This window comes from Nelumbo lutea, chromosome 4 (genome assembly GCF_056320005.1).
Source record: "Nelumbo lutea isolate HS-2025 chromosome 4, American lotus-T2T, whole genome shotgun sequence".
NCBI lineage: Eukaryota > Viridiplantae > Streptophyta > Magnoliopsida > Proteales > Nelumbonaceae > Nelumbo > Nelumbo lutea.
In genome coordinates, this window is record NC_142687.1 from 89,826,637 (window position 1) to 89,852,588 (window position 25,952).

A 25,952-nucleotide genomic window follows, 5' to 3' on the forward strand; every position below is an offset into this window, starting at 1 on the left:
TGAAGTGTTACAAAATGGCACCTAACACACTACAAATACAATGACACGGTCTTAGTGTCATTCAACTCTTTGTGTCAATTTGCCTGGAGGGAAGCCAGTCTAGTTGGCCGGGAGCTGCCAATGGCAGTAGTTCAGGCCTTTGCAGCAGCTCTAAGGTGGAGTCAGGATTTGATTTCAGGTTTTCGGTAGTACCAACCAGTTAGGGTGGCACATTGGACGTGGTTGTGTGATTCATTGCCATCTTTTTTGAATCAAGACCATTGCTGAATCAGAGGTTATAATCATATGTTGGAAGAGAACGGGGAGCTGAAGTAGTGTTTGAAATTTTGAATTTTATTTAGATGGTTCTCTGTGTCTGTGGATGTGCTAATACATGAATCAGAGAGAGCTATCTGCAGTTCTGTTTGCAGAGATAGTGGACTATTAGATTAATTGCTGAAAGCTAAAGCTTTCTTAGCCATAAAAGAGAGTTCTCCGCCATATCTAAGCATGAATAGCCTTTAAAGAGTGAGTTTTTTCCCCATTTTCAGGCATGAATTTGCGGCCTTTTGCTCAACGACAACCACCACCATGGAGACCAAATTCTGTATATATTGTCCTTGGAGAAGAATATCTGTTGTTTTCTTCCTTTTTCATTTTTATCTTCTTGTCTTTTTTCCTTTAGCTCAGTTGGAAAGAATGCAGATGCAAATATGTAAAGTACAAAATATAAGGTTTTGCACTCCTGAGCCAAATTTATTTCTTCATGCGAATTGCGATCTACTCATTTCCTTTATCGAGTCTAGTGAAATTAAGATACAAAGTATAAGATGTGTACTGTAGTCCCATGAAGCAATCAAAAGAAAGCCCATTAAAAGAAGGCAACTAAAAGAAACGGAGTTGGATTTCTAGATGAGTAGATTTTACAAAATTAAAGACTTTTTGTTTTGGGCTATAGGGCGATTAATTAATGGTTAAATTGCAGATAAGTATCCTATATTTTGTGGTTAATTTTCACTTTTAGCACTCAAACTTTAAAACGTACCACTACAATACCTGAACCTCCGAAAATGATCTGTATTATAGGATGATATGTGCAACTTAAAATTTTTAAAAATTTTAGAATTACCCTTTTTAATATTTTTCAGATCATTGTCTTCCCTACTAACAACAAGAATTACTTATCTTCTCTGGCAACAATGGCAGTTTAAACCCCCCCCCCCCCCTTTGTTATGGATTCAATAACTGAAGAAGGATTACAAAAATGGCAATCTAAATTCCTTTTTATCTTGTAACAACATCATCTTCTCTAATGACATTTTTCCATGTAACTTCTTCAATGAGCAACACTAGTTCATCAACATTAAAGTTAGGGCATAAAGTAAACAATGGTGCTCAAGTGCAATGAAAAGGGATTTGAATATTTGCTATTTTGGTCATTTTAAAATTATGCTTCTACCACCTATTCAAATTTTGAAGGGCATTTGTGTCTTTTCATGCATCATCTAACATCAATTAATGATTTTAGACTAAGGTGGTGTTCGGAACAGGGGCATGTTCACAATATATTCCGTTTTGAAATGCACCATGCCTTTATCTCATCGTTCAGTTGCACCATGGTGTGGACAAAACTACACTATATCCTGGAATGGCCCATTCCATATCTTAAAATCTTGTCCATGGTTAAAGCCCATGGACCTTTCCACACCACAATGGCCAATTCCAAAATTAATGATTCCTTACTTCACATAATGTATTTTATCCAAACTCGATAATTCCAAAATCGATGATTCCAAAATCGTGGACCTTTCCTTTAATTTGTATAATTTGTATAAAAGTTATCTTTTTTCTATAAAGTTATTTGATTTTATAAAAAGATATCACTCTTGGAAAATTACTAATTTTAATATAATTTTGAATTAATTTTTGTGATTTACTATTGCTTTTTTTAACAAATGGTTTTCACTAATTATCTTAATTATTCATATCATATATAAATGCATTATTTTGTATTTTTCATGGTTAAATTATATTATATTATTTATAATGTATATTACTTAAAAATAGAATATTATATATTTTTTACTAATAGCATAATTATCTTACACGTTGTAGGTGAGATGCATGGAACTGAAGCATAGAGTGTGGACTGAACTGCACCACACCTTGCAAAACGCCTATGAGGGTGTGGTGTGGTTCAATCTACCCATTTTTATCCACAGTGTAGAACAACTATATTGTTGACCTCCCAATTTCTCATCTACATTATATAACACCCTCTAAAGTGACCGTCTTGTAAGAATAACACGTTCTAAAATGAAACCAGATTAGTGAAATGCTTTAACTATGTAATAGGTTGTGGAACCAATAACAGTCCTCCACACCAGTGATAAAAATACATGGGACCCAAACCAAATGTTTCTATGGAAAAAAACTCTTCGGCCCAAGGAATGATATTCTCTATAAATCGAATGAAAGAATTAATTTTAGATAAATTACATGGACCCCCTATACTATGGGGTCAATGACAAATACCCCCTTAAACGTTTACATTGTGACAAATACCCCCCCGACCGTTAAGTCAAATAACAGAAGGTGTTAATCACCAAAATACCCCATAAACTTTCTCTATTTTCTTTTTCTTACCATTCTCTCTCAAAACCTAATTGACCAAAAAAAAAAAACTTTAATTGTCACCGGAAAAGGAAAAAATCTAACTTTCTTTGATGAAAAGTCTCCAACAGTGAGAAATCTAACTTTCTCACTAGTGATCATTGTCGGAAAAAGGAAAAATCTTCGGCAAATTCACCCTTGATCTTGAACGAATGCATCAACCAAAATTAGCCACCTTAAAAACATGTCTTCTGGGGTTACGATTCTCCGTTGAGGAATTATTCAGCAGTGAGGCCCACTTAACTCTAACAGGTTTTAGATGTTGAACTTCTAGATAATTTTCCCCGAGCAAGGGACGATTTCATGCCCTGAACGAAATGAGATTTCTGAACTACATTAGAAGATTACAGTGTTTGAATAAAAGTTTGAATTCTTCTAAGCAAGGGATGGTTTCATGCCTTCCTCTTTATCCCTCTCTGCACGACAAAATTTTGGTCATCGAAGCCTGAATTGTCAACATTCACTCTCGAGGAGACACAGAGACCAGACTACATTGTTATTTGAGGAGAATCAACCTAGATGAAAAAGATATTGGGCTTGAGTAAGAATGTATGTGTCATGTGTCTCAAGAGAATTCACCCCTAAAAGCTAGTTGGTAGAGGGAGGAAACCCAAGCACATATATACCTCACAAGAACATCCCATATTACCGATGTGGAATACCTTACATTTGCATCCCATACTATCCATATGGGACAAATGAATCGTAACATTTTGAAGCCAATTTTGGTTAAGGTGGTGATCATGGTAAGATTGCGTGTTGGATGGGCAATGGAATGGTGAGATTGGGGCCTCCTAATCTTCTTTCAAAAGTTCATTGATGGAGGGTTGTTTAACCTCTGAAAGAAACAACCTAGGAAGAAGCTAGGTATTAAAATTTTTATTGTTCTTTTGTGAATATTTCAATTCTTATGGGTAAATTACACGAACTTGACCTTGATTGGTTCTTCCGATTAATATCTAAGTCACCCTCACGTGAAGAATATGGTTTACATTCATGCGTCTTTCTGCAAGAGCATGAAGCTACTATACCCACTGGTTTCCGGGAGCACCGATGAGGCAGCGAGGAGATGGAAGGTGGTGAAGACGATTTTGCAAGTTAAAGACAAAAAAAGGTAAAATTAAATTTTAAAAGGTAGTTTGGGCATTTAAACACCGTTTATTTGATTCCGAAGTTTTAAAAACCGAAATAAAAAAATAAAAACTGAAATTAAATTACAAGAAAATGAAAATAATTGAAACTGAAATTTTTAGTTATTTCGATTAAAACCAAATTTCATTAAAACACATAAAATATTGTATATTATAACATATATTATAATATGTTTATATAAATATATAAATTTTTAATTCTGAAAACAGAAACTGAAAACTGAAATTTCCAAAAGCCGAAATCAAAATCTTCGGTTCAATTTTTTTATTTTTAACTGAATAAGGTTAACTGACCCCGGGAGTCAGACCGTCGGAGTGTAATTTACCCATTCCTCTTTTGGTAATAAAAAATATATACATGATTCCGTTGCCGGGACTCGAACCCGGGTCTCTCGGGTGAGAGCCGAGTATCCTAACCAACTAGACTACAACGGAGCTACGATCGGAAAAAAGAAATCAAATATTCATTTGGAGGCAATCGTATGCTGTATAGTGATTTGTCTGCTTCTGGAAATGTTCCTCTTTCTTATTTTTCTTATAATCTTAAATGCTTCGGTTGAAGGTTATTTACTTGTTTTATTTCTAAATCCGTTTCCCTAAGCATCTTCTTTCCGAAATTATCCACTCATTCATTGGCTAAGATCGATAAAGGAATGATCTTTTTAAAGCTTAATTTCGTGCCTTGACACGGTTGGCAGGTTCTAGAGTAAGATTTCTTCACATGTATCTCTTGTTTTCTTACTCTCCATTAGGAAACGTTATTCTCTTCGGAAGCTTTGTTTGTTTGTTTTGCAGAATAGGTTTTTGAGTGTTAATACGTAGAAGGTCTCTCTTTCTGAATTCTGCGGTAGTCGCATACGTGCCTTGTTGATGCAAACTCTCTACTTTTGCCTCTGTCTTACTTTCCTCATTCATATTGTAACTGTTATATCTTAAACCTAGGTTTTCGACGTATTTTCACCGGTTTCCTAACCACGTTGTTGCACTTGCATATCCATCAAGAAAAATAAATAAATAAACTTCAAAAACAAAATCTACTTGAGTATGAAAAGAGAAATTTTGTCTGAAGTACCAACATCCAGAACAAAAATCAGATACCCACTCTACAAAGCACTTCATGAAAAAAATGCAGAAAACTAACTATTATTCATACACAACCCCCCAAGGAAGTGCCCACATCCAGAACAAAAATCAGATACCCACTCCACAAAGCACTTGATGAAAAAAATGCAGAAAACTAACTATTATTCATACTGTAACCCCCCAGCTTAAGAGAAATAGTAGAGGCGTAATATACATACTTCCTATTTTCCTATAAAAAAATCTACCGCAAATACAAACTTAAAATTACCTCTATTGAAGAGTTTGTGTGAAGCATGTTTACTTTACTTGAATATTTGAATATACGGTAATTAAGCTTTGGTTGAATAGTTCTTGCAATTGATATTGGTATATTGTTTATACATAAACAAATTATATCAGTATATTGTTCTCCACTTAGCATAAGAATGAAAAAATTGTTTGTATTCTTCTATTAGAAAACTAATGCTTCTTACAAAGCAAACGCCAGAAACTACAAGTTAGTGAAGCCTAGAGGGCATATGAAAATCGTAGTTAGAATACCTGAGTATATACTTGAATATTCATCTGTTTGTGTTAGTCAGACTGGTTTAGCTGTACAGAAGACCTTTAAAAAAATTGTAAATAATTACTGAAAATCAACCTAAATATTTTTGTTTGATATTCTAGAAGTACAATAATTAATGTAAAACCTTGGCTTATGAGTTAATTGCTGGCTTTGTAAATAGACCAAATTAGGATCTATTTGAATAGTGGTGTGAGAACAAGGATTTGTGACTTCAGGTTATATTTTCTTAATCTCAGTAATACATTGACTACATTTTCTCCCTGCTTTAGATTGCCTTACAGCAAGGGTTCATCTTATATTATCATTCATAAAGCATTATGACTGTTATTGGCAGAAGAAAAGGCTATTTGATTTGTGCTTTTCCCAGTTATCTGGCCCCCTTTTCTTATTGACTGCTTAATGGGATAAGCAACTGAACTCAACTCAACTAAGGGCCCTTTTGGAGGGCTGAAGCTTTGGTTGAGTTGCTTTCATTGAAGTTCCAGCTTATTGGGTAGGCTATATGATTCCTGTTCATGTACCATATCCAATTATCCATTCTATAATTCTATTCTGTATCATATCCATTGTTAAATTATGAGGCATCAAATCATTTATCAGTACTTCAACCATGTCGTCTATTAGGCCTCTCCCTGGCTTTTCTAGATCCTTAAACTTGCAACAGATCAATTCTTACTGATGCTGTAGATGGAGGTTGTCATTAAATGGTATTATCAGTATTTCCTGATTAACAATCAACAGATTAGTTTTAGTTATGAATAGTTATCTTTTTTTTTTCTTTTTTCTTATTCTTTGGTAGGTGGATCTTAGATCTTAAAATATACTGAAGAGAAATTATAGGGAGTGATGGAGTATTACATGGTTTCTTTAAGCTCCTAAGTTTTTTTATGATCGATAAATAAATATTTTATTAATCCAGAAAATAAGAGTTACAGTCAACCCAAGGAAAGGCACGAGATGTGACCTTTCCTTTAAGATTGATTACAGCATTACGAGATCAGATGAACATGATTACAAGATAGCCCAAAATAAAGAGTCCCGAAAAACCCCCTGTTTAGCAAGTGAATCAGTCATAGAGTTTGCTGATCTGCCTACCCACTGGACTCTAACTGTCATATTTTTTGTTAGCCATTTGACTTTTTTAAGGAGGTTCTATAGCCCCAAATCACAGAGTCCAGATTCAGCAGCCATCCCACCACCACCTGAGAGTCCCCTTCAATAAACAAGCGCTCTATCCCTAACTGGTTTGCGAGCTGGATACCTTGTACCGCAGCAAGCAATTCAGCCCTTATAGAGTCACAGACCTTGAATATAAGGATATGACCATACTGTCTTTATTTCTCAAAACTACTCTTATACCCAAGGGTCCAGGGTTACCTCTGCTACTCCCATCAAAATTCAGCTTAACAAATTCCTCCCCAGGTGGCTCCCATTGTACCAAAAGTCTGTTTTTCCTGGTAGAAGTATTAGCTACTGCTAACCAGTTCCTCCATAGGTCATCGAAGGAATAGATATCAAACAGGTTTAATGTTTTCAACCACCGAATTTCCCTTGTCAATACACAGTCTTTAACTTCTGACACGCTCCTTTCCTTTTCCGAAAAAATTCTGGTGTTTCTTTCTTCCCAGACAGTCCTCACTTTGTGTGCCACTCAAAAGTAGATAGACTGAACAACAAACTAATATCGGATGGCAGGTCCACCTAATCTCAAACAACCCAAAAATCCAATCCCATGGAGCTGCAACAAAGGAACAAGAGATCAGTAAGTGGTAACAGTCCTCACTTAAACTCTTAAGTTCCTTTTGATACACTTTTAATTATTTGATACAAGGACTTATCTGTTCATAGAGTTCCATTTCAAGCCTTTTATGTCCATCTCTTGGCTTGTCCTCAGCAGTGGATTGTTTCTCTTTAGCTTCAAAGTTGAATTTTGAACACTATTTATCCTCTTCATTTATTGCATACCTAGTTTCAATTATCCTATTAAAACTCTAACGCCATGTTTGGGATTTTGGGTTCATGGTATTTGGGGGCAGAAATAGAATTTAGTGCTTCCAATTCTACAAGTTCCAATCCAACATTTTTGTCAATTCTGGAACTCTAAATTTTTGCCTAGTTGCTTAAACATAGTCTAATTGTGGAGTTTAAAAAATAGTGAAGTTCCATGTATTCAGAACAGAGCCAAATAAACTAAACCTTTAATCGAAGCAAAGGCCATTGGAAATTTAGTATCTTTAGGCTATTAGTACGATGCACAACTCAATGTAGACTTAATCCCAACTACCTGGGGTCCACTAAGGCTATGAGTACAAAGTCTTAAGGTTAATGGTGGCCAAGTTGGAAATTTTACCTAATTCTTATTTGCTGCAATTTTCATCTCTTTGCCACAAAACAGAGCTTGAACCATAACTAGAAGTTTGAGTCCTATTTTTTCTTTTCCTATTACTGAGAGATTAATGTCAGATAGAAAGACAAAGGGAGAGGAGGCAAAGATGAATCCAGATTTTTGATCTTTCAGCTCCTCCCCCATCAAGCAGGAGATTGAAAAGGACAATCTGAACAACCAAGCAAGAGAGAATATTTGCTTTGGATGGATGAGTAATATTTTTTGGTTTTCATTTCCTATTTCCCCCCTTTTTTCTTAGCTATGATCCCTCGGTCCTACAGAGAATGTTGTGTCTTGTCATTTTTTTTGATAGGAAATGATAACCTTCATTAGATAAAACCATAAGAAACAACTGTTACCTTCCAAAGTAAAAGGTGACCCCTGAATAACAAAAATCTTACAACATTGCACAAAACAAAAACTCCTGATTCACCCCTTGTTTTGCTAGGTTGTCAGCTAAAGCATTTGCTGACCTCTTAGACCAATACACTTTTGCATCCAGCTCCCTTGTGAGGCTCAATAATTCCCTTACCTGTTGTCTAAGGGACCACGTTCTCAAACTATTTGATTGCAGCCAACCTACTACTAATTTTGAATCCCCCTCTACTTCCAACTATTGGAAACCCAATTGCTTAGCCCATCTGAGCCTTTGGAGGAGCGCCAAACCTTCATCTCTAAGCAAGTCCCCCACACCTATTGGACCAGAATACAGAGCTAGGATTTTTCCTTCCGCATCTCTCCCCTATTCCAGAAGGTCCAGGGTTCCCAATAGAGCTGCCATCAAAGTTCAATTTGACATGACATTGCAAAGGAGGGACCAAAATGCTTGTATGGTAGGTGATGAAGTAGAAGATCTTGCTAAAATATTCCAGCCTCTAATCAAATCATTTATAGAGACATCCTTGAACAAGTCAAGAGTTTTCAGCCAATGTTGTGCATTGATGGTGATCCCTTCAATAACTTCAGGAGCAGATTTTTCTTTCCCTTGGAAAATCCTATTGTTTCTCTCTTCCCTTACTGCCCACAAGATAGCTGCCCTCGTTGTTCTCCACATCGCTCTTCCTTTCTTCTTTGCTTGTCGGAAAAAGCTAGGGTCAAATAAATCCGCTACACTTGTGGGAGGATTCCATCTACAATCAAAGAGAGAGGAGAACCAATCCCAAATTAGAGCACTAAAAGGACAAGAAATTAATAGGTGATTTCACCGTCTCACCATTCCTCAAACAAAGGCTACATACATGAGGTGACAAGCACCAATTTGGTCTCTTTCTTTGAAGCACCTCCAAGGTATTGATTTTTTGGAGAATCACTTCCCAACAAAAAGCCCTTACTTTTGGGGGGACTGGAGCGCTCCAAACTTCTTTAACAGGAAAAGAGGAAACTGGGTTAGAAGGAAGGACCAATGCATTGAAAAATGAAGAACAAGAAAAATTACTTGTAGAAGTTTCTGCCCACTCTACTGTCCAGAGAGGAGTGGTCTAGAAAAACTGAACTTAGAAGAGAAAAAATATCAATTGCTGAATCCACTTCTGAGTCCCTCAAACCTCTCCTTAGTCCCAGATCCCAGGAATCTCCAGAAGTACGAAAAGAAGAGATAAATTGAGATTTTTTCAAAGAAAGGGAATAAAGGTTCGGGAATCTATCCTTAAGAGGAGATTCCCCAATCCACAAGTCCTCTCAAAAAAGAATTTTATTACCCACACAAGCATCATACCTGATGAAAGGATAGGAGAAAGGCAAGATACCAACAACATCTTTCCACGAAGAAAACCACTGAGCCCTTGGGTCGAGTCCAGCGTCCCATCCATTTGTTGCCATTCCATGAATACTTCTTATCACCTTATGCCATAGACTCTCTTGCTCCTTAGGAAACCTCCATAACCATTTGCCTAACAAAGCTGCATCTCTTTGTGGAAAGGTAAAATTATGTCATTTATACTGTATTCAAAAGGCAAAAGCCCCCTATACAACAAGGTGCTACACACTAAGTGTATACATTAAAAAGAAATGTCATAACAGTTTACGAAAAGGAAACTAAAATAATAAAAAAAAAGATTTGCCTTTAAATAGCCTGTTAGTTGTCAATCAATAATTAATTGATCTGATGAATTATCCTTTCCTCTTTCTACCCTAAGGTTTTAGCTATATGAAAGTTTTATTTTCCAGTTGTTATTTATTTTCTAGGTTTTTCTGTGTCGCAATTATGATGATGTTTTTTATGGTTAATTTTACAGATACTTTTGATCCTGAGTTGTGGTCAATTCTTGAATTTGCAATTGACTTGCATTATATGAGCTCGAAAAGATCCTCTTTGGCCAAAGGTGTGTTTTCATGATCTCAATCCATAGTTTTCTGCTCTTTCAAATATTTAATTCTCAAACATGTATCAGGACTTGTGTTGCTGGTGTTAGGATCCCGTGGTATGCTTTGGATTGTTTCAATGCTATAAACCAAACAAAATGAACATTTTGATGATCCACTTAGCGCTACTTGTAAACATTTCATGGTTAATTGATGGACTCTTATTGGACAACAAATAGAAATGTTTGTGTTTTACATGCATTGATGGCTAAAAGGTGTGGTATGGCAATTAGGTTGGTTAAAGGGATCACCTTCCAGATTCAAGTAGGTTTCTGATATTCTCATTAATGGCTGAATGGAATACTGGGTTAATTGTCAACTGATTTCCGTTGGAAACTAAGAAGAATTTTACACATTTTTAAATTTGACCAAAGAAAAACTAAAGGATTTCAAATTAATCGAACAAAATGCTTCAAAAGAATCAGTTATGAAATTCATTTGGGCACTTAAAGACTTCTACAATTTTATGCTGGATTGAGGAACTAGCTTTTGTAAAAGCCATGGAATCATCAAGGCAACAGTTAAAGATGTAGTCGAGATATCTAAACTCCAAGAGATTCCTTACAGAGGACGATTATGGAATTGATAGGAATGGGGTAGTCGTTCCTTTGTTTGGTTATTTTTTCTAGATGGAAAGAGAAGTTAGAGTGTTTTATCAACTTTAGGTGGTGATCTCATGAAACCTAGAATGGCCAAGATATTGCTCCAACATATAACTGAAAAGTGAAAAGTAGGAGTAATTATAGATAGGAATACAACAGTAATAACCTCAATATCTTACTTGCAGTTGCACCAGTAAAAGATCATATAATTATGGATGACCCTCTATAGATTATTAATTAAAATCTTTAGTGTAGGTTAATTGAATCAAAATATATTTAGAAAATTTAACTGATCTTGCTTGCTTTAAGGACAACCTTTTCTTTATTGAATATGACTATTGCTTTGAACTGCATTTGATTTTTCTAGTGGACTCTGTTCTCATTCAAAATTTCTTTTTATGATTGTAGTAGCTAGAGTTACAATTTTTCTCCCTACACACTAAAAAACAATCTAAAGAACGCAAGCCTTGCATCTTCAGTTCAAAGGAACTTAAATTCAGTTGGTGCATAAGAGAAAAAGGTTAAACCCTTAAATCCAGAGGTCTTAAGTCAAGTAACCGCAAGGCCTTTCAAGTGCCTTTTTAATCTTCAAATTTGTTTCACCATCAAGATTTGCAGTTTGTTTTTCTTATTCCCTTGAATAAATTTATGGAATTAGAAAATTGATCCCAGAATTTGACATCCTCAATCTATTAATCAAGTCAAATTAAATTTTGATGGTTGTAGTTATGGAACTACAAGAACACAGGTATTGGGTACATGCCCCTTGGATTAGTGTGTTGTTTCTACTTATCTATTGGAGCTGATTGTGTATGTAGGAAGGGTGGCAATGGGCTTGATCTATTTCTATTCTGGAAGAGTAGCTTCTTCATTTTGTACTTAACATCTATGTTTCTAGTGTTTATTAAGGCTATGCTTGGTTTGAAGGAAGATGTAGGGAAAGGAAGGGAAACTTTTACAACCCTTGTATTGGTTTCTGTGTCTTTCCCTTCCTTTCCCCACCTTTTCCTTCGAACCAAACATAGCCTAAGTGAATCAGAAATAGAGCTAGATCTTGTCCTAATATCTAATTTAATGGGACTAATTTAGAATGACAAGTCAAGTAATTGCAAACTCTTTCCTTTCACGTTTGTTTGTTACTTAATGAGCTTTATCCCGAGTGCTTGTTTGGTTCTGATATATTGAGCATGGGAACATAGCTACTCACTGTTTTAAAAGACAGGAATAAGTTTCCACATTATGTAGTTTTATTTCTTAACCCTATTTGCTGACCAAGATACCCATTTTTATTTTTCAGAATGGAGAACCCACACGTGCAAATGCACGTGCCCCACCACTAGTTATGTTAAAAAAACAATTATTTTCTGAACCATGTTTTGTTGCCCCCTTTTGGGCCTAGCAACTCTCGCCTTCTAATACTCTGCAGTTATGCTAGGTTCTCACTGTCCCAAGCAAAATGATGGCTCTGAAAGACATAGTCCCAGCAGCACTGAATGTTATAAATGCACAATTTGTATTGCTCGATAAAGCAAAGATAACAATGGAAGGTCAACAAAAAACATGCTTGGCACTAGTTGCAGATGAGACTGCTGCTGTTCACTTTCAGCTATGGGGGACAGAGTGTGATGCCTTCGAGCCAGGTGATATAATCCGTCTGACCAATGGCATTTTCTCTTACAATAGGAACAATCTTGTCTTGAGAGCTGGCAAGAGGGGGAAAATAGTGAAGGTGGGGGAGTTCACTTTGGCATTTGTTGAGACACCCAATATGAGTGAGATCCGTTGGAGTCCTGACCCAAATAATTCTAAGAAATTCATACAGGAGTCTGTAATTTCTCCATACTCACGGATTTTTCCACCAATGCCTTAGAATGGTCAAGAAAAACCTATAGATCAGATGAGATGGTTGGGTTCAGCTTTTCTTTTTCCTTTTTTGAATTAATAGAAACTCATGTCATCCCCAAGCTGACCCTAAAAATTAAGAACGGATTTTGTAACGTGGGACTGTGAACCAACATAAAAATTACTATGGTTGGGTTGGACTCAAACTGGGTCAGCCTACTTGGGAATATCATATGATTCCTTTTTCATTCAACATTACATCAATCCTTCTGACAATTTATTTTTTAACTGATATTGATTTTCTTTTTCTTTTATCCATTTCCTTAGTGGGACTATTACTTGAATTATGTAGATCCAATAATGTCAATATGGTTGAGCATGTTTATATGCTTTCAAGTCTGTTGGCGATGCTCTTAATTATCTAACCTAACTTAGGATTAGAGGCAGAAAACGTCACCATTGATTATTGAAATGTGAAAGTTACAAAAGTTGAATAATATTTAGCTGAGCCTGAGCGCCTGAGCCATTAAACAAATTTTCTGAGCCTGCACGATCAAGCCTCAAGCCACAGTGATCAACTAACTACTAGCAAGAAGATTCTCTTTTTCCTTCTGAGAGGAATGCGAATCATACTCCTGCCGATGGAGATCTACTCTCACTGCTGCCTTTAAAGGTTGAATGGTCAAACAGCAACCCGGTCAACAGCCCTAGAAAGTTTAGCTTAGTTTTTGTTTCTATTTTTGTCCTCTTTGGTGGCTTCATGGGGCTCCACCCCCTTAACCCCCCAACCCTAGTGGCAGTGGGATTTGAATATTTGATCCCAAATCTCAGCTCCAGTGAATCAAATATCCTACCAATTTAGCCACCATCAGTTGGCACCCAATATGGGCTTTGTCAAGGCAACGTGAGACCGCCAAATCTTTCAGAAGATGAACGATGAACTGTGAAGGTTAGTTACAGACAACTTTTGGTGATTTAGGAGCCAAGATTTCTTGGAAGCAAAAGTATGCATAACTTCCTACCACACATTGGGAATAATATCTCCCGTACATGTATGTAAAATTCAAGGGGAGATGTTCTCAATGTACAACTGGGTTCTCATGTTTTCAGAGTATGTGCCGAGTTTTTGCTTGCAGGGAATCCCGTCCTCCGATTTAGACTTCTTTAAGACCCCACAGCTAGAGTGGTTCATGATTCTTGCATCTATTGCAGTTAAAATCACTTTCAGAACCCATTCAATTCGTTGGTTGTGATGTGAAATTATATTAAGGCAATTGAAGTGGCTAGATATTTCAATTATGTAATAAGTTTCAAAGTTAATGTATCCTATTTTTGCATTAGGGGCACAATCAAGGTTTAAAGTATTGACATGCTTGATATATATTAACTTTTCATCTGTCAAGCATGTCAAATAGGGGTGGATTTGAGATGAGCCGAGCTGAATAGTTAGCTATTCGAGTTCATCTTGCCAAGGTAGTACAAGGCTCGGGCTTGGTTCGAACTAGAACCTTGAGCTCGAGCTCGACTCGAGTCAAAAGCTTGTAAGCTCGATCTCGATTTGAGAAAAATATCTTATAAAATAAAAAAATTATATATAAAAATATTTTTTATTTGATATTTAAAAAATTAAGAATTATAATAATTAGTTATTATTATATATAAAAATAAAAATATTATATATATAAATTTTTATTATACATATTATTATTATTATTATTATTATTATTAAATGTATGTATATAGCTATTCAAGCTCGGCTCTTGAGCCTCATGGCCACTCCTAACAATCATTGATTCTCTAAGCTGTAAAAAGTTTCATGTGTAATCTTGGTGAAAATATGAGGTGCATAAACTATATTATAGCTAAAAACATAAATCGGTGATAAAATGCTACGTCATAATTGACATCTTTAAGTTGTTGAAGTTTTGATGGAAATTATACCTTATGAAACGTGAAAGTACATCTTATGAAATGTTTATTTTTTTTTTTTTTGATAGATAAGTACATCTTATGAAATGTGAACCAATTAAAAGTAGACTATATGATATCTTAAACATGATTAGTTAAAATCTTGATTTAATGTATCACATATTCATCAATGCATTGTAGTTAAAATTGTCAATTCATTCGAAAACAAACATTGGGGAAAGATATTAACCTTTAGAAATCTACATCAACCCTAATTCTTTTTATTTCATGCAACCTGAAAGCTAATTTGCTTTATGGTATGGTACTTTGAGCCTTGGGCACAATACACTTAGGCTCCCTTTGCTTTATGGTAAGTTACCTGGTAAATGTAGTTACCTGAGTAATTTTTTCTTGGGAAATACTTATCCAAGTATGTGTATTTACTCATATTCTTTTATTTTCTAAGTAAAAAAGAAAATGATAATTTTAACAATAAAAATCCATGATTAAATGGAGCATTTTTGTCCCATTTAAGTGTAGGAATCTTTCCCCCTAGGTGGGAAAGTTATTTACCCACATTAATCTCAAAAAAGAACATTGTATTCTTGGTCAATGGGAACCAAAATCCCATTGACCAACTTTTTCCCTCTCAAAATCCAAAAAAAGAACGCCCCCTTACTGTATGGGCAATAAATTTCTAAATAGAATTTTATATTGAATTTATGTATGTGTTTAAGTTAATTAATATGAGATCAAATCATCCCCCCACAACGTCCCACAACGCATTCCCTCTCTCGATGATGACACATCATTTTTGGGATTATTATCAGGAGATATTCCCAATACATGGCAGGGATATGCTGTGGGACATTGTAGGTGCTGATTTGAACTCAATTAATATATACTTCAAAATCATAATGATGTTTAACTTAACACAAGCTAGTTGATTGAGCTGTAGAAATTCTATCACTAACATATCTGTAGCATTCATCTGGATTTTCCTACCAAAACTGTCCAGCCTTTCTGAAACACTTTTGCAGTACCCACAGTTCGAACCTGTACATAAAACAAAAGAGACACGATGGATCCTTGGGAGAGAGGACAAATAGGAGTCTACACTCCACATGCTCCTCAATTCCTCATATCTATTGGTATTGCAGATGAAGCACTTTCAGGACCCCTCTAACTTGTTTGACTGTAAGCAAACCAAAAGAGTGAAGGTGACAGGGCTCCCACCACAATATTATGGTGAGAGTGACTAAAAACTTCCCTGTAGTCACTCAAAATCACAATTTTGCTGTGAAGAGTAAACAACTGTTGCTTGCATGCAGCTTCTTAGTTTTAGTTGGCAGACTTACTTTGAAGTTTGAACAATCACTCTACCTTTCATCAGACGCCACTGGATCACATCTCTCCAGTTTAATTAGAGCCGTTGATTGATGCAAGTGGTAGATTACCTACCAAATTACACAATTTTAGCAAGAAAGGTTTAGCTTTAGGCTTTAGCATACTTTAGTTTGGTTGGTTATCAAGTGTAGATTTTACCAAAAAAAAAAGAAAGTATATGGGAGTATTTTGGCTCAGCTTCCAAATTTTTGAGTTTTGTGTTTAGGTAAGTATGAATGGGTTATCTAAATGACCTAGAAACTTCCATTCCAGAGTCAATAAAGAAATATAGCACCAAAGACCTTAAGATGTGTTCTACTCTCAATCAACATTTGACGTTGGAATAGGCTGAATTTGGATGCAGGGTATTAGCTTTTATCATATTACCAGTCCAAAGGGTCCCCTATCTGGTAAAAGGGAAGAATTTTGGGCAGCTAGTTTACTTTTCAATTTCTTCTGCTTGGAAAAGCAACCATTGCCTGTGGCCCTCAATATCTCCGAGAAGCAAACGTTTGAAAGTTGAAACCCCCACCCCCACACTAACGTGATACCACCATTATTTTGAATTCAAATCACTGATTTTCCAATTGATTGCAGAGTCATACCCACGCTTATAAGAAAGTAACGTGTTTGCAATGGATATGATCTGAGAAGGCCAACTTTGGCTGAAACCTGAAAACGCCAAAGGTTGGGTCTACGTCTAGTGTTCACTTCCCCCAAGACCCCCAGAGTCTAGGAGACTAGGACTATCTCTCTTTAGTTTTCATCTTAACCTGGTGTCTAGAACCAGCTCTCTACTAATGGGCCTCATCTGCGCATCATGCTCTGTTCCCACCTGAGTACCCTGATCATGTAAATACAGAGAGAGAGAGAGAGACTTAACCCTGATGGCTTTATCACAATTATATGGGTTGGCTGCATCAATCATGTTTTGCTATTCTGCCATATTTTAATGTCATTATATTGATATATAGAGATGTATTGATGTTTTAAACCATGTGATTTTTATGCTTTATTGTCTTTTTTAAATTCTGTTTTTATATATAATTTTCATTAAAAAAGGGGTTCTTGAGAATACTATAAACAGGTATATCAGAACCGTAAAGATACCATACGATATACCTAACATGAGATATATCGTATCGATACTTTGATTCTTATATGAGTGATTAAATCTTTTCTTACTACTTCAACCCTTTTTTTTTTTGTCTATCTCAGCCCCTCTAACCAAGGTTCAAAATATCGATACGTTTTTTTTACCTTTTTTATTTTTTTTTCAAAACTGGTTCAGGGGAGCTGGTCTAGGAACCCTCCATCCTCTGAACCAGTCAGATCCCCGATACATCCATTGTAGGGGTGTATCGGAAGGGTCCCAGAACAATATGCATCGACCGATACGTAATGATACTTTGAACCTTACCTCTAGCCCCTTCAAGTTTCAACCAAATTAAAAATTGATTCCCTGTTTCCTTGGTGTTCCTTGTTGTTTATAAGCTGACTTGATTCAATGATATAGCGCCAAGTCTCCTTCCATATTTGATCCATTTTAGGATTAGTCCACATCCACTAATTTCTCATCCACACTACAGAACACCCCCTAAAGCAAACACTAGCGACGGAGTATCTTGCTTGCAAAATCCAAACAAGCAAGAAAAGAAAGTTCCCAAGGATAACCATGGGACATCTCTTCATTGTCCTCTTGACCTTTATTTGCAAGCCAATTCGCCTCAACATTTCCTTCTAGATGGGTGTGGTTGTATGATGGAGAGGAAACCTTTAGGCTGTGTTTGGTTTGTAGGAAAAAATAGGGAAAGGAAGGAAAAGGTAGGGAAACCTTTACAAACCTTGTATCATGGTTTTTAAAATCGGACCAGATTAGACAGTTGAACCGAAAAAACTAGGAATTGGTTCAATTTCCCCAAAAACCAGATTTCCCCCCCAAACCATTGATTTTGGTCAACAAACCGCTGAATTGGGCAATTAATCGTTCGAACAGTTTTGACCATTTTTATTTTTTTTAATTTTTTTGTCAGAACGGTCTGGGCATTCGATTCAAACGATCGGACTATTCGACCCGATAACCAGACCCCTGATTGATTCGGTCTCTGGGTCAGTTTTAAAAACCATGTCTTGTATAAATTTCTCTACCTTTCTCTTATTTTCTCTACCTTTTCCTTCAAAACAAAGATAGCCTTAGAGATTGGCAGGCTTGTATTAGAGAAATGCACTTCCATGGAGGCTTAACTTGATCTTTGAGCATTTTGATCACAAAGAGACAATCTCCTTCAATGATAAAAAGGGCCAGCTTATGGGCTTCCCAGGCCCCTCAGTGTTTAGCAATTGAGATGGTAGAGGTCCCTGTGTAACCCATTTTTGCTTTTAAAATTTAGCCATTATGATTTCTTGCAATGAATCAAGGGCAGTCCTTCTATTTGTAGGTTTGGCCATTATGAATTTAGCCTTTATCTTTTTTTTTTCAAGTGTAGGTTTGGCTACTCAAATATATCAAGGAAAAGACACAAGGAAAAGCAATGGCTCAGCTGGTCTGCTTTATATATATTTGATTGTGATTTGTGATTCAAATGGATGAACTTTCGGTGGACATTTGACACCTGGCAAATAGAATTTCCTTTTTTTTTTCTTTCTGATAGAAATGCAGTAATGCGCTGTAAAAGTGCGAGGTGGTGCAATCCAATAATAGTCGAACAAATCTTGTCAAGTTCTGCACGAGTGAGTGACAGCACAACACGTTGTGAGTGTGAACAGTTTCACGCGGTTAGGTCAGGGCTAACATAGAAAACAATGGGTCTAGAACTTTCCTTTAATTGTCTGACCTTTGAAAACTGTCTCAGTGCTTCGCCTCGCCTCAATATAAATGGTTTTGAATTTTTGAAGGTCAGCAAAGATAGGCAGTAGTTATTAGTAAATGTTCATAAATACAAATAAATATACTTACCCAGAGCATTAATCTCACGTAGATGCCATTATGGCAACCTTAGATTGGAAAGTTTAGTGGGGCCACCAATCTCAACCCTCTCATCATCACTATAAGCATCAGGGTGGGCCATAGGCAAGAATTGCATCAAATAAATGATCCTAACCTCATCTACTCATTTGCAGCTGCTGATCAAATCGGCTGGCTTGATGGGCAAAAACCAACAATTTTCCCATCTAGAAATTACATCTATCAAGATTTTAAAATTGTCGTTGACATGAATGGATAGAAACCAGTAAAAGTTATTCATTTCATTTGAGCCCCGTATCGTTTTCCCCCAAACCGTTAAACCCATTAATCACGACAGTGGAACCATTGACACATTCAATGTTTTCTTTTTTTTTTTATAATAATTATTCTCTTTTTCCAATTTAATTTTTGCCCATCATGACAGTGGAATCATGACAGTGGAACAATTTAATTTTTTATAATAATTATTAACAATATTAATAATTCTTCTCAAAGTGGTCAGAGCCAATAGTGGGGCTCAAAATTGCATCAGCTAATCAATTTATGTGCCAAACGGTTAAACCATTGAATGATGATTAAAACAGTTATTAATTGTAGATCTGTTTTTAAACATTGTATAAAGTATCTATTAAAAAAATACATGTATAAAATTTCAAGTAGAGAACGTGCCATGATTAAGATTCAAAACATACCAAAATAGGAGTATATACTATAGTCAAAGTAAATAATAGAATACTGGTAAAGCAAGAAAGTAAGAAAAATGAGCATGAATTCTAAAGCAATGTGTTAAATGATTAATATATGAAAGAAATATCCTATTAAAGTGAATTGTTTAATAAAGCCTACATGATTGTCCGTGTGATGCAGAAACCACTATACCAATATAAATGAGAAAAGAATAGAAAAAGATAAAATATTAAGTAATGGATGATGAAAGATAGGTTTGACACGCTGGTGAAGAACCTTCCAGCCGTGCTCCAGCATCTAAGGTCTAGAATCAGCCAAAAATTTGGTGGTTTTGGATTTTGGGGTTCTAGATAAATCGGGCAATTTTTTAAGGTCCCAAGGATCTGCAACTGCTTGGAGCTAATGCACATGGCACCAATCAGAGGGGTTCAAGTGTTCAACATTTAACAGGAGGATGGGCTGATTGACTTTGTGGACTGGAATGAAGAGAAAAACCCTGTGGGACCCATATGCGAAAATGGCCGCCAATCACCAAAACAAGGGCAGGATGTGCTAGAGAAGACTTTCGTCTTGGGTGGGAAGAAATATGAAAAACAAGCATTGATTCGCAGCAGCCAGCACGGTGGGTGGTGGTTTGGGGTATGGCAGAAGAGCCTCCTTCAGTCATTCTTCAAATTGATAAGACAGAGGGGAGCTCTGCTGTGTCCTTCTTGTTATTCAATCTTCTTCATTGAATTGAAGGAAGGGAAAGAAAACGCTGGTTTCCGATGGTCCGAATGTGGATTTCAGCGCTTCAATTATCAGAGCTCTTTGTGAGCTCTATGATTCATTTGTTATATGGGTTTTACATATTCAGCACGGCTGTGGCTTCAGACATGTCACAAGCTCTAAATGAATGTTTTAGGCCTAATGTGAGTATTGGGATAAAAGAGGTGGAGTCTAGAGCAATAACCAAGAAGAATGATGACTTACCTCCTATTGTATTAGTTCATGGGATCTTCGGATTTGGCAAAGGGGTATGTGACACATAATTTAAATTTGATTAACTGGGTTGTCACTTATTCTTCTTCCAAAACATATTTCTTCTCGAAATCATTGTTGGGTTGAGCTTTTTTAATGAAAATTTCATTTCTTTTCTTCTCTGGGCTATAGAGGTTAGGAGGATTATCTTATTTTGCGGGAGCAGAGAAGAAGGATGAAAGGGTTCTGGTGCCTGACTTGGGTTCCTTAACCAGCATATATGATAGGTGGGTGCTCGAAGCTTTGAAGCTGTAAAATTAAGGTTACATCCTTTGCCTTCTCCTTTGCCTTTGTGACTGCTGCATGTTCTCTACTCCTTGCAAAAGATAAAAGGGTTTTCTGTTTCAGGGCTCGCGAATTGTTTTATTACCTGAAAGGTGGGCAAGTTGATTACGGAGAAGAGCACAGTAAGGCTTGTGGGCATTCGCAGTTTGGAAGGGTTTACGAGCAAGGTTCGGAAGATCGAGCCCAATTCTTATTCTTTTCTTCTTTCTATGCTTAAATGAAGGGATTCTGTTTTATTGGGATTTTAGTTCATTCTCCATTTCTACTTTGTTTTTTGGCACGCAGGTCATTACCCGGAATGGGATGAAGACCATCCCATTCACTTTGTAGGACATTCGGCTGGAGCCCAGGTGGTTCGGTTGTTGCAGCAAATGCTAGCAGACAAGGTTAGTCCATTTCAATGTCCAGAGTTAAATGAGAAGAGAAAAGTTAAAAATCACTGGTGATGGGCCTTCAGAGCTAATTGTTAGGGACTGCTTTCCTATATGATTTCAGGCTTTCAAGGGATATGAGAACACTTCTGAGAACTGGGTACTGAGCGTAACTTCATTATCTGGCGCATTTAATGGGACGACAAGAACCTATTTGGATGGGATGCAGTGAGTTTCATTCAGAACCTATCTTACTTCGCGTCTTTGTCATGGATGTCCCATATCCAAAACCTTTGAGCCTCAATTTCTTATCTTTTTCTTTTTCTCAGGCCAGAGAATGGAAGGTTTATGAAGCCTATTTGTCTGCTTCAGCTCTGTCGCATAGGTGTCATAATCTATGATTGGATTGACATTCCCTGGCTGAAGGCCTACTACAATTTTGGGTTCGATCACTTCAACATGTCCTGGAAGAAAATAGGAGTTTCAGGCCTTGTGGATTGCCTCTTGGGTAACACGGGTCCTTTCGCCTCAGGTGATTGGATCCTTCCTGATCTTACAATTCAAGGATCCATGCGACTCAACTTCCATCTCAACACTTTCCCCAACACATTCTACTTTAGCTATGCTACCAAACGCACCAGGAAGATCATGGGGGTGACAGTGCCTTCTAGCATACTTGGCATCCACCCTTTGCTTTTTATCAGAGTATTGCAGATGAGCCAATGGCGACACCCTCCAGACGTCCCCCTTCCCTATAAAGGATACTGGTGGATCTGTTTTTCTTTGCTATGTTGGTTTCTTAAGAAGTTAAGATGTAGATTTCCCAACAGTTTGTTTTATCCAAGCTAATTGTGTCATTCTTCCATTCCACCCTGTTAAAATGTGTGCAGTGATGAAGATTGGCAGGACAATGATGGGGCACTTAACACCATTTCCATGACACACCCTCGCATCCCCATTGAGCACCCAAGCCGTTTGGTTGTGAATGATTCTGAATGCCAGCCTCTACAACCGGGCATATGGTATGTTACACTTCCTAGCATCATCTTTTCAGTCACAACCATCACCATCATGTTTGGTATTGCATAACATAACAGTAATAGTATACAGCTATGGGTGGGCCTCATGCTCATCTTTGTTGTCACTGTTGTCATCCTCATGCTCACATCCTCTTGATTGAAAAGGTGGGCATTCATAAATGTTAAGAGAATGAAAACCCATATAGGGAGGGACCTCTCCTAACAGTTTAAGGTCTTAGGTTGAATGGTTCTATCAGAGCTTGTTTGACCAAGTGGTCTGATGTTTGATCCCTGTCACCCTCATTATAATTAGTTAAATTTCAGCACAAGGTATGGGTGAGCCTGTGCTTGCCCACAGTTCAAGCCCAATGGGCTTTCACGTAAAGGGGCATGTTAGACAATTAAAACCTATTCAGGGACCTCACCTTAGCTTTTAGGTTGAATGGTTCCTTGAGAATAAATTCCCCCAACCCCCAACTGCTTTTGGTAATGTTCACCATCTTGTTTTGTTTTGAATGACATACAAGTTGATGTTTACTTGTCACCATCATTGTTGTCATCATTGTCGTTATCCTGATCCAAATCCTCATGGGTATTTATAAATTTGCCCAACCCCCAATAGTTTTTGGTAATGTTAACTATCCTGATTATCATAGTTTTAGCTGTGACTATCATGGCTATGACTTCCACTTTGGTGGTAGTCTTAGTCTTATAGATAATGAGGTGCTCTATTATATACTGTCTCAATATCAACCAAGGTCAAAATAACACTGTAGAACCTAGACCACTGTCTACCATTTAAAACAGTTATAGCAGCTGTAATAAGGACTGTCTATTTATAATTTTTCCTCAAAAGCTTAGTGTCAAAACAAATCTTTTTTACATTTGTCCTGAGGAAATTTTGACTGGACTATTGAAATAATACTGAAAAGTTATGAGCTAAAATAATGGAGTCATGACCTATAGAATGGTTAATAGCAACCATTTTTTTTTCTACTGTTGCTAACTTACTAATGATCTTTAGGCTTTTGTAGTTAGATTTGACAACCATTATTTTAAAAATGGATATTACAATGCTCAAAGCCGTACCTGAGTTGTTCATTCCACTGTCTCTGTATTTATACTCAAGGACTCAGAACTCTGTTGAAAAATTTAAATGTTCCCTAAACTTCACAGGGTTTCTTATCTGTAGAATATTACAATGAAATAAACTGCAGCCTTAAAGGCCCTAAGGCCCCGTTTGCTCACGGCAATGGATATTCTATGCTCAAAGCCGTACCTGAGTTGTTCATTCCACTGTCTCTGTATTTATACTCAAGGACTCAGAACTCTGTTGAAAAATTTAAATGTTCCTTAAACTTCACAGGGTTTCTTATCTGTAGAATATTACAATGAAATAAACTGCAGTCTTAAAGGCCCCAAGGCCCCGTTTGCTTTTCGGTAAGTTATTTATCCGGGTAAATGCAATTACCCGGGTAAGTTTTTCCTTGGAAACACTTACCTGGGTAAGTGCATTTACCCATGTTCTTTTATTTTCCAGGTAAATAAGGCAATGATCATTTTAGCCATAAAAATCCATTATTAAAAGGGGCATTTTTGTCCCATTCAAGTGTTGACAACTTTCCCCGTATGTGGAGAAATTATTACCCACCTAGGAGATAGGTATGATTTTCCTGTGTAAGTGATACACAGGAAAGTAAACTTTCCCTGGTCCCTACATAAAGCTGAAAAAAGAACATAGGGTTCTTGGTCAATGGGAACCAAAATCCCATTGACCAACTTTCCCCCTTCTTAAAATCCAAAAAAAGAACGCCCCCTAAAAATAGGTACCGAAAAAGGGAAAGTTTTCCAGGTTGTAAAGACAACAAAATCTTTATTTATCAAAAAAAAAAAAGACAACAAAATCTTTGCAGGTAAATCCAGCATTGTTAAAACTTAGAACTAGATTTGAGGCACACTATTTCATTAGATGCTTTAGTCACAATAAAGCTTTGCTCCAGACAAACCAAACCATATTCTCATTTGCTTTTATTGATGGAAATTACATTTGAATGATGAAAGAGATTTTGTTGGGTGTTTGGCTTAATGCAGGTATTACAAAATTGTGGAAGCTGATCACATACTTTTTATTGTGAACCGGGAAAGAGCAGGAGTGCAATTCGATTTCATATATGACAGCATATTTGAGCGCTGCAGAAAGCACGTATTTAGGAAAGCACCACAATCGCTACCAAATCAAATCCACCATTAGACCAGAATGTGTTATAACGGGAGCTCAGACCAAGGAAAGCTACCACATTGGTCTGGCCCTCCCCGCCTGATGTAAATGTTGTTTCCTTCAAATTTCCCATCAGGTTGTATTTTTTATCTGAGATTTTGGAGGCTTAGCTCATATCTCAGACCTTTTGGGTCTGTTTTTAGGCCAGATGAATATAAACACAAGCTTCTTGTACAGTTTTTTCCCTTCTTAATTTATTTAATTTCCTCTACTTTCTCTTTTTTTTTCCCCTTTTGGCCCATTCTTTTCATCATTATTATTCTTTCACCTTAGCTAAGCTGAACCAGAAGAGTAGCAGTATCAGCAAGAAGTTATTTTAGAAATTAGAAGACACACATGATTTGTCAAGGTTATGTCAGTTTGGTATAGCTTCTATTTATTAAATAAATGTTTGTACTTGATTTGTCTTCAAAGCCGAGAAAAATATTTGATAAACCGTTTATTGACAATTAGGTGCCATTAGGCACACCACATTAGCATAGGGGAACAATGAATAAACAGTCAATCATTGGGGGAAGTGTTAAAATGAAATTTTCTTTAACAGTTGGTGTGCACATAAAGGTGTGCACATAAATCAAAAATCCACTTTCGTGAATATCAATATGTATGGATGATGTAATGAAAAAAATGTTAATTTGATGATGATATAATAACGTTTTGTTAAATCCTATCACAAAACGTTCATAGAACAAAACACATGCAATAATACTTTCCTTTGAGTTTCAATTCATGTAGTTTGGGATTAATTGTTCAGTTCTTCTATCCTTCATTCCTTATTGTCACTAGATGTGCTCATATTCATCATCATGTAAGCTTTATTTCAACTAAATACTCAGAGTGCCCTTTTAATAATATTTTTCATAGAAGTTAAACTTGATTATATAATATTAAATTATATTTTTATACTTTATTTGCATGTATACTGCATAGTGCGTGTCTTAGGATGAAACTTTTCACTCCATAAAATTAACAAGAAATGATGAATTAAAAATGGCTTCAAAATAAATAAAAGTTTGAGATGATGAAATTGTATTTAGTGTTTGTCATGAAAGGCCAAACCGCATCCATTAGTGTCATGGTTTAGAAGAAAGTTTCAGCCAAGGAGGAGCAACCACAGCAATCCGGATTACGAGCACAAAATGCGACAACTAAATGCGCTACATGATTAGCAGTCCTGCCAACCCAGATGAAAGAACAAAATGAAAATTTCCTCATTAGATGTTGAATTTCGAAGATAATAGGACAGGCCTCACTTGTCTATGAATCCAAGGATGCATTCGCTGCGTCATAGAGTTGCTTAAAATCCACCTCTGCTATAACCTCTTTAGCAGCATAGCTGAGAGCTTCCACCAAACCTTTCCTAATGGCCAAAGCTTCAAGAAACAGAAATG

The 25,952-nt window shown here is 36.5% G+C and overlaps 2 protein-coding genes and 1 non-coding gene across 17 annotated transcripts; 2 read left to right on the top strand and 1 right to left on the bottom strand.

The window, feature by feature from the left end:
- Positions 1 to 4,165: 4,165 nt before the first annotated feature.
- TRNAE-CUC (transfer RNA glutamic acid (anticodon CUC)) lies at positions 4,166 to 4,238 on the bottom strand. The gene has a single exon. It is a non-coding gene; the product is annotated as a tRNA-Glu (tRNA).
- A 123-nt stretch (positions 4,239 to 4,361) lies between these two features.
- On the top strand, positions 4,362 to 12,956 carry LOC148861695 (uncharacterized). 13 transcript variants are annotated; one of them, XR_016112519.1, is made up of 3 exons: positions 4,362 to 4,509; positions 10,072 to 10,158; positions 12,098 to 12,956. XR_016112519.1 is itself a non-coding variant. In XM_088982905.1 (3 exons), the coding sequence occupies exon 3, from the start codon at positions 12,257 to 12,259 to the stop codon at positions 12,668 to 12,670; it is 414 nt and encodes a 137-aa protein (XP_088839031.1). In that variant the 5' UTR covers positions 4,362 to 4,509; positions 10,072 to 10,158; positions 12,227 to 12,256; the 3' UTR covers positions 12,671 to 12,956. The 13 variants fall into 13 exon arrangements, 12 of the variants coding, with proteins under 12 accessions (XP_088839031.1, XP_088839030.1, XP_088839039.1 ...); XM_088982905.1 differs by having other exon boundaries at positions 12,227 to 12,956; XM_088982904.1 differs by having other exon boundaries at positions 12,236 to 12,956.
- A 7,010-nt stretch (positions 12,957 to 19,966) lies between these two features.
- On the top strand, positions 19,967 to 24,772 carry LOC148861696 (uncharacterized). Of its 3 annotated transcripts, none has more exons than XR_016112521.1 (9): positions 20,062 to 20,604; positions 20,741 to 20,835; positions 20,957 to 21,060; positions 21,179 to 21,279; positions 21,389 to 21,492; positions 21,594 to 22,031; positions 22,155 to 22,286; positions 23,460 to 23,723; positions 24,375 to 24,772. XR_016112521.1 is itself a non-coding variant. In XM_088982918.1 (8 exons), the coding sequence occupies exons 1-8, from the start codon at positions 20,356 to 20,358 to the stop codon at positions 24,532 to 24,534; spliced, it is 1,383 nt and encodes a 460-aa protein (XP_088839044.1). In that variant the 5' UTR covers positions 19,967 to 20,355; the 3' UTR covers positions 24,535 to 24,772. The 3 variants fall into 3 exon arrangements, 1 of the variants encoding a protein (XP_088839044.1); XR_016112520.1 differs by having other exon boundaries at positions 23,650 to 23,723; XM_088982918.1 differs by lacking the exon at positions 23,460 to 23,723 and having other exon boundaries at positions 19,967 to 20,604.
- The last annotated feature ends 1,180 nt before the right edge of the window (positions 24,773 to 25,952 follow it).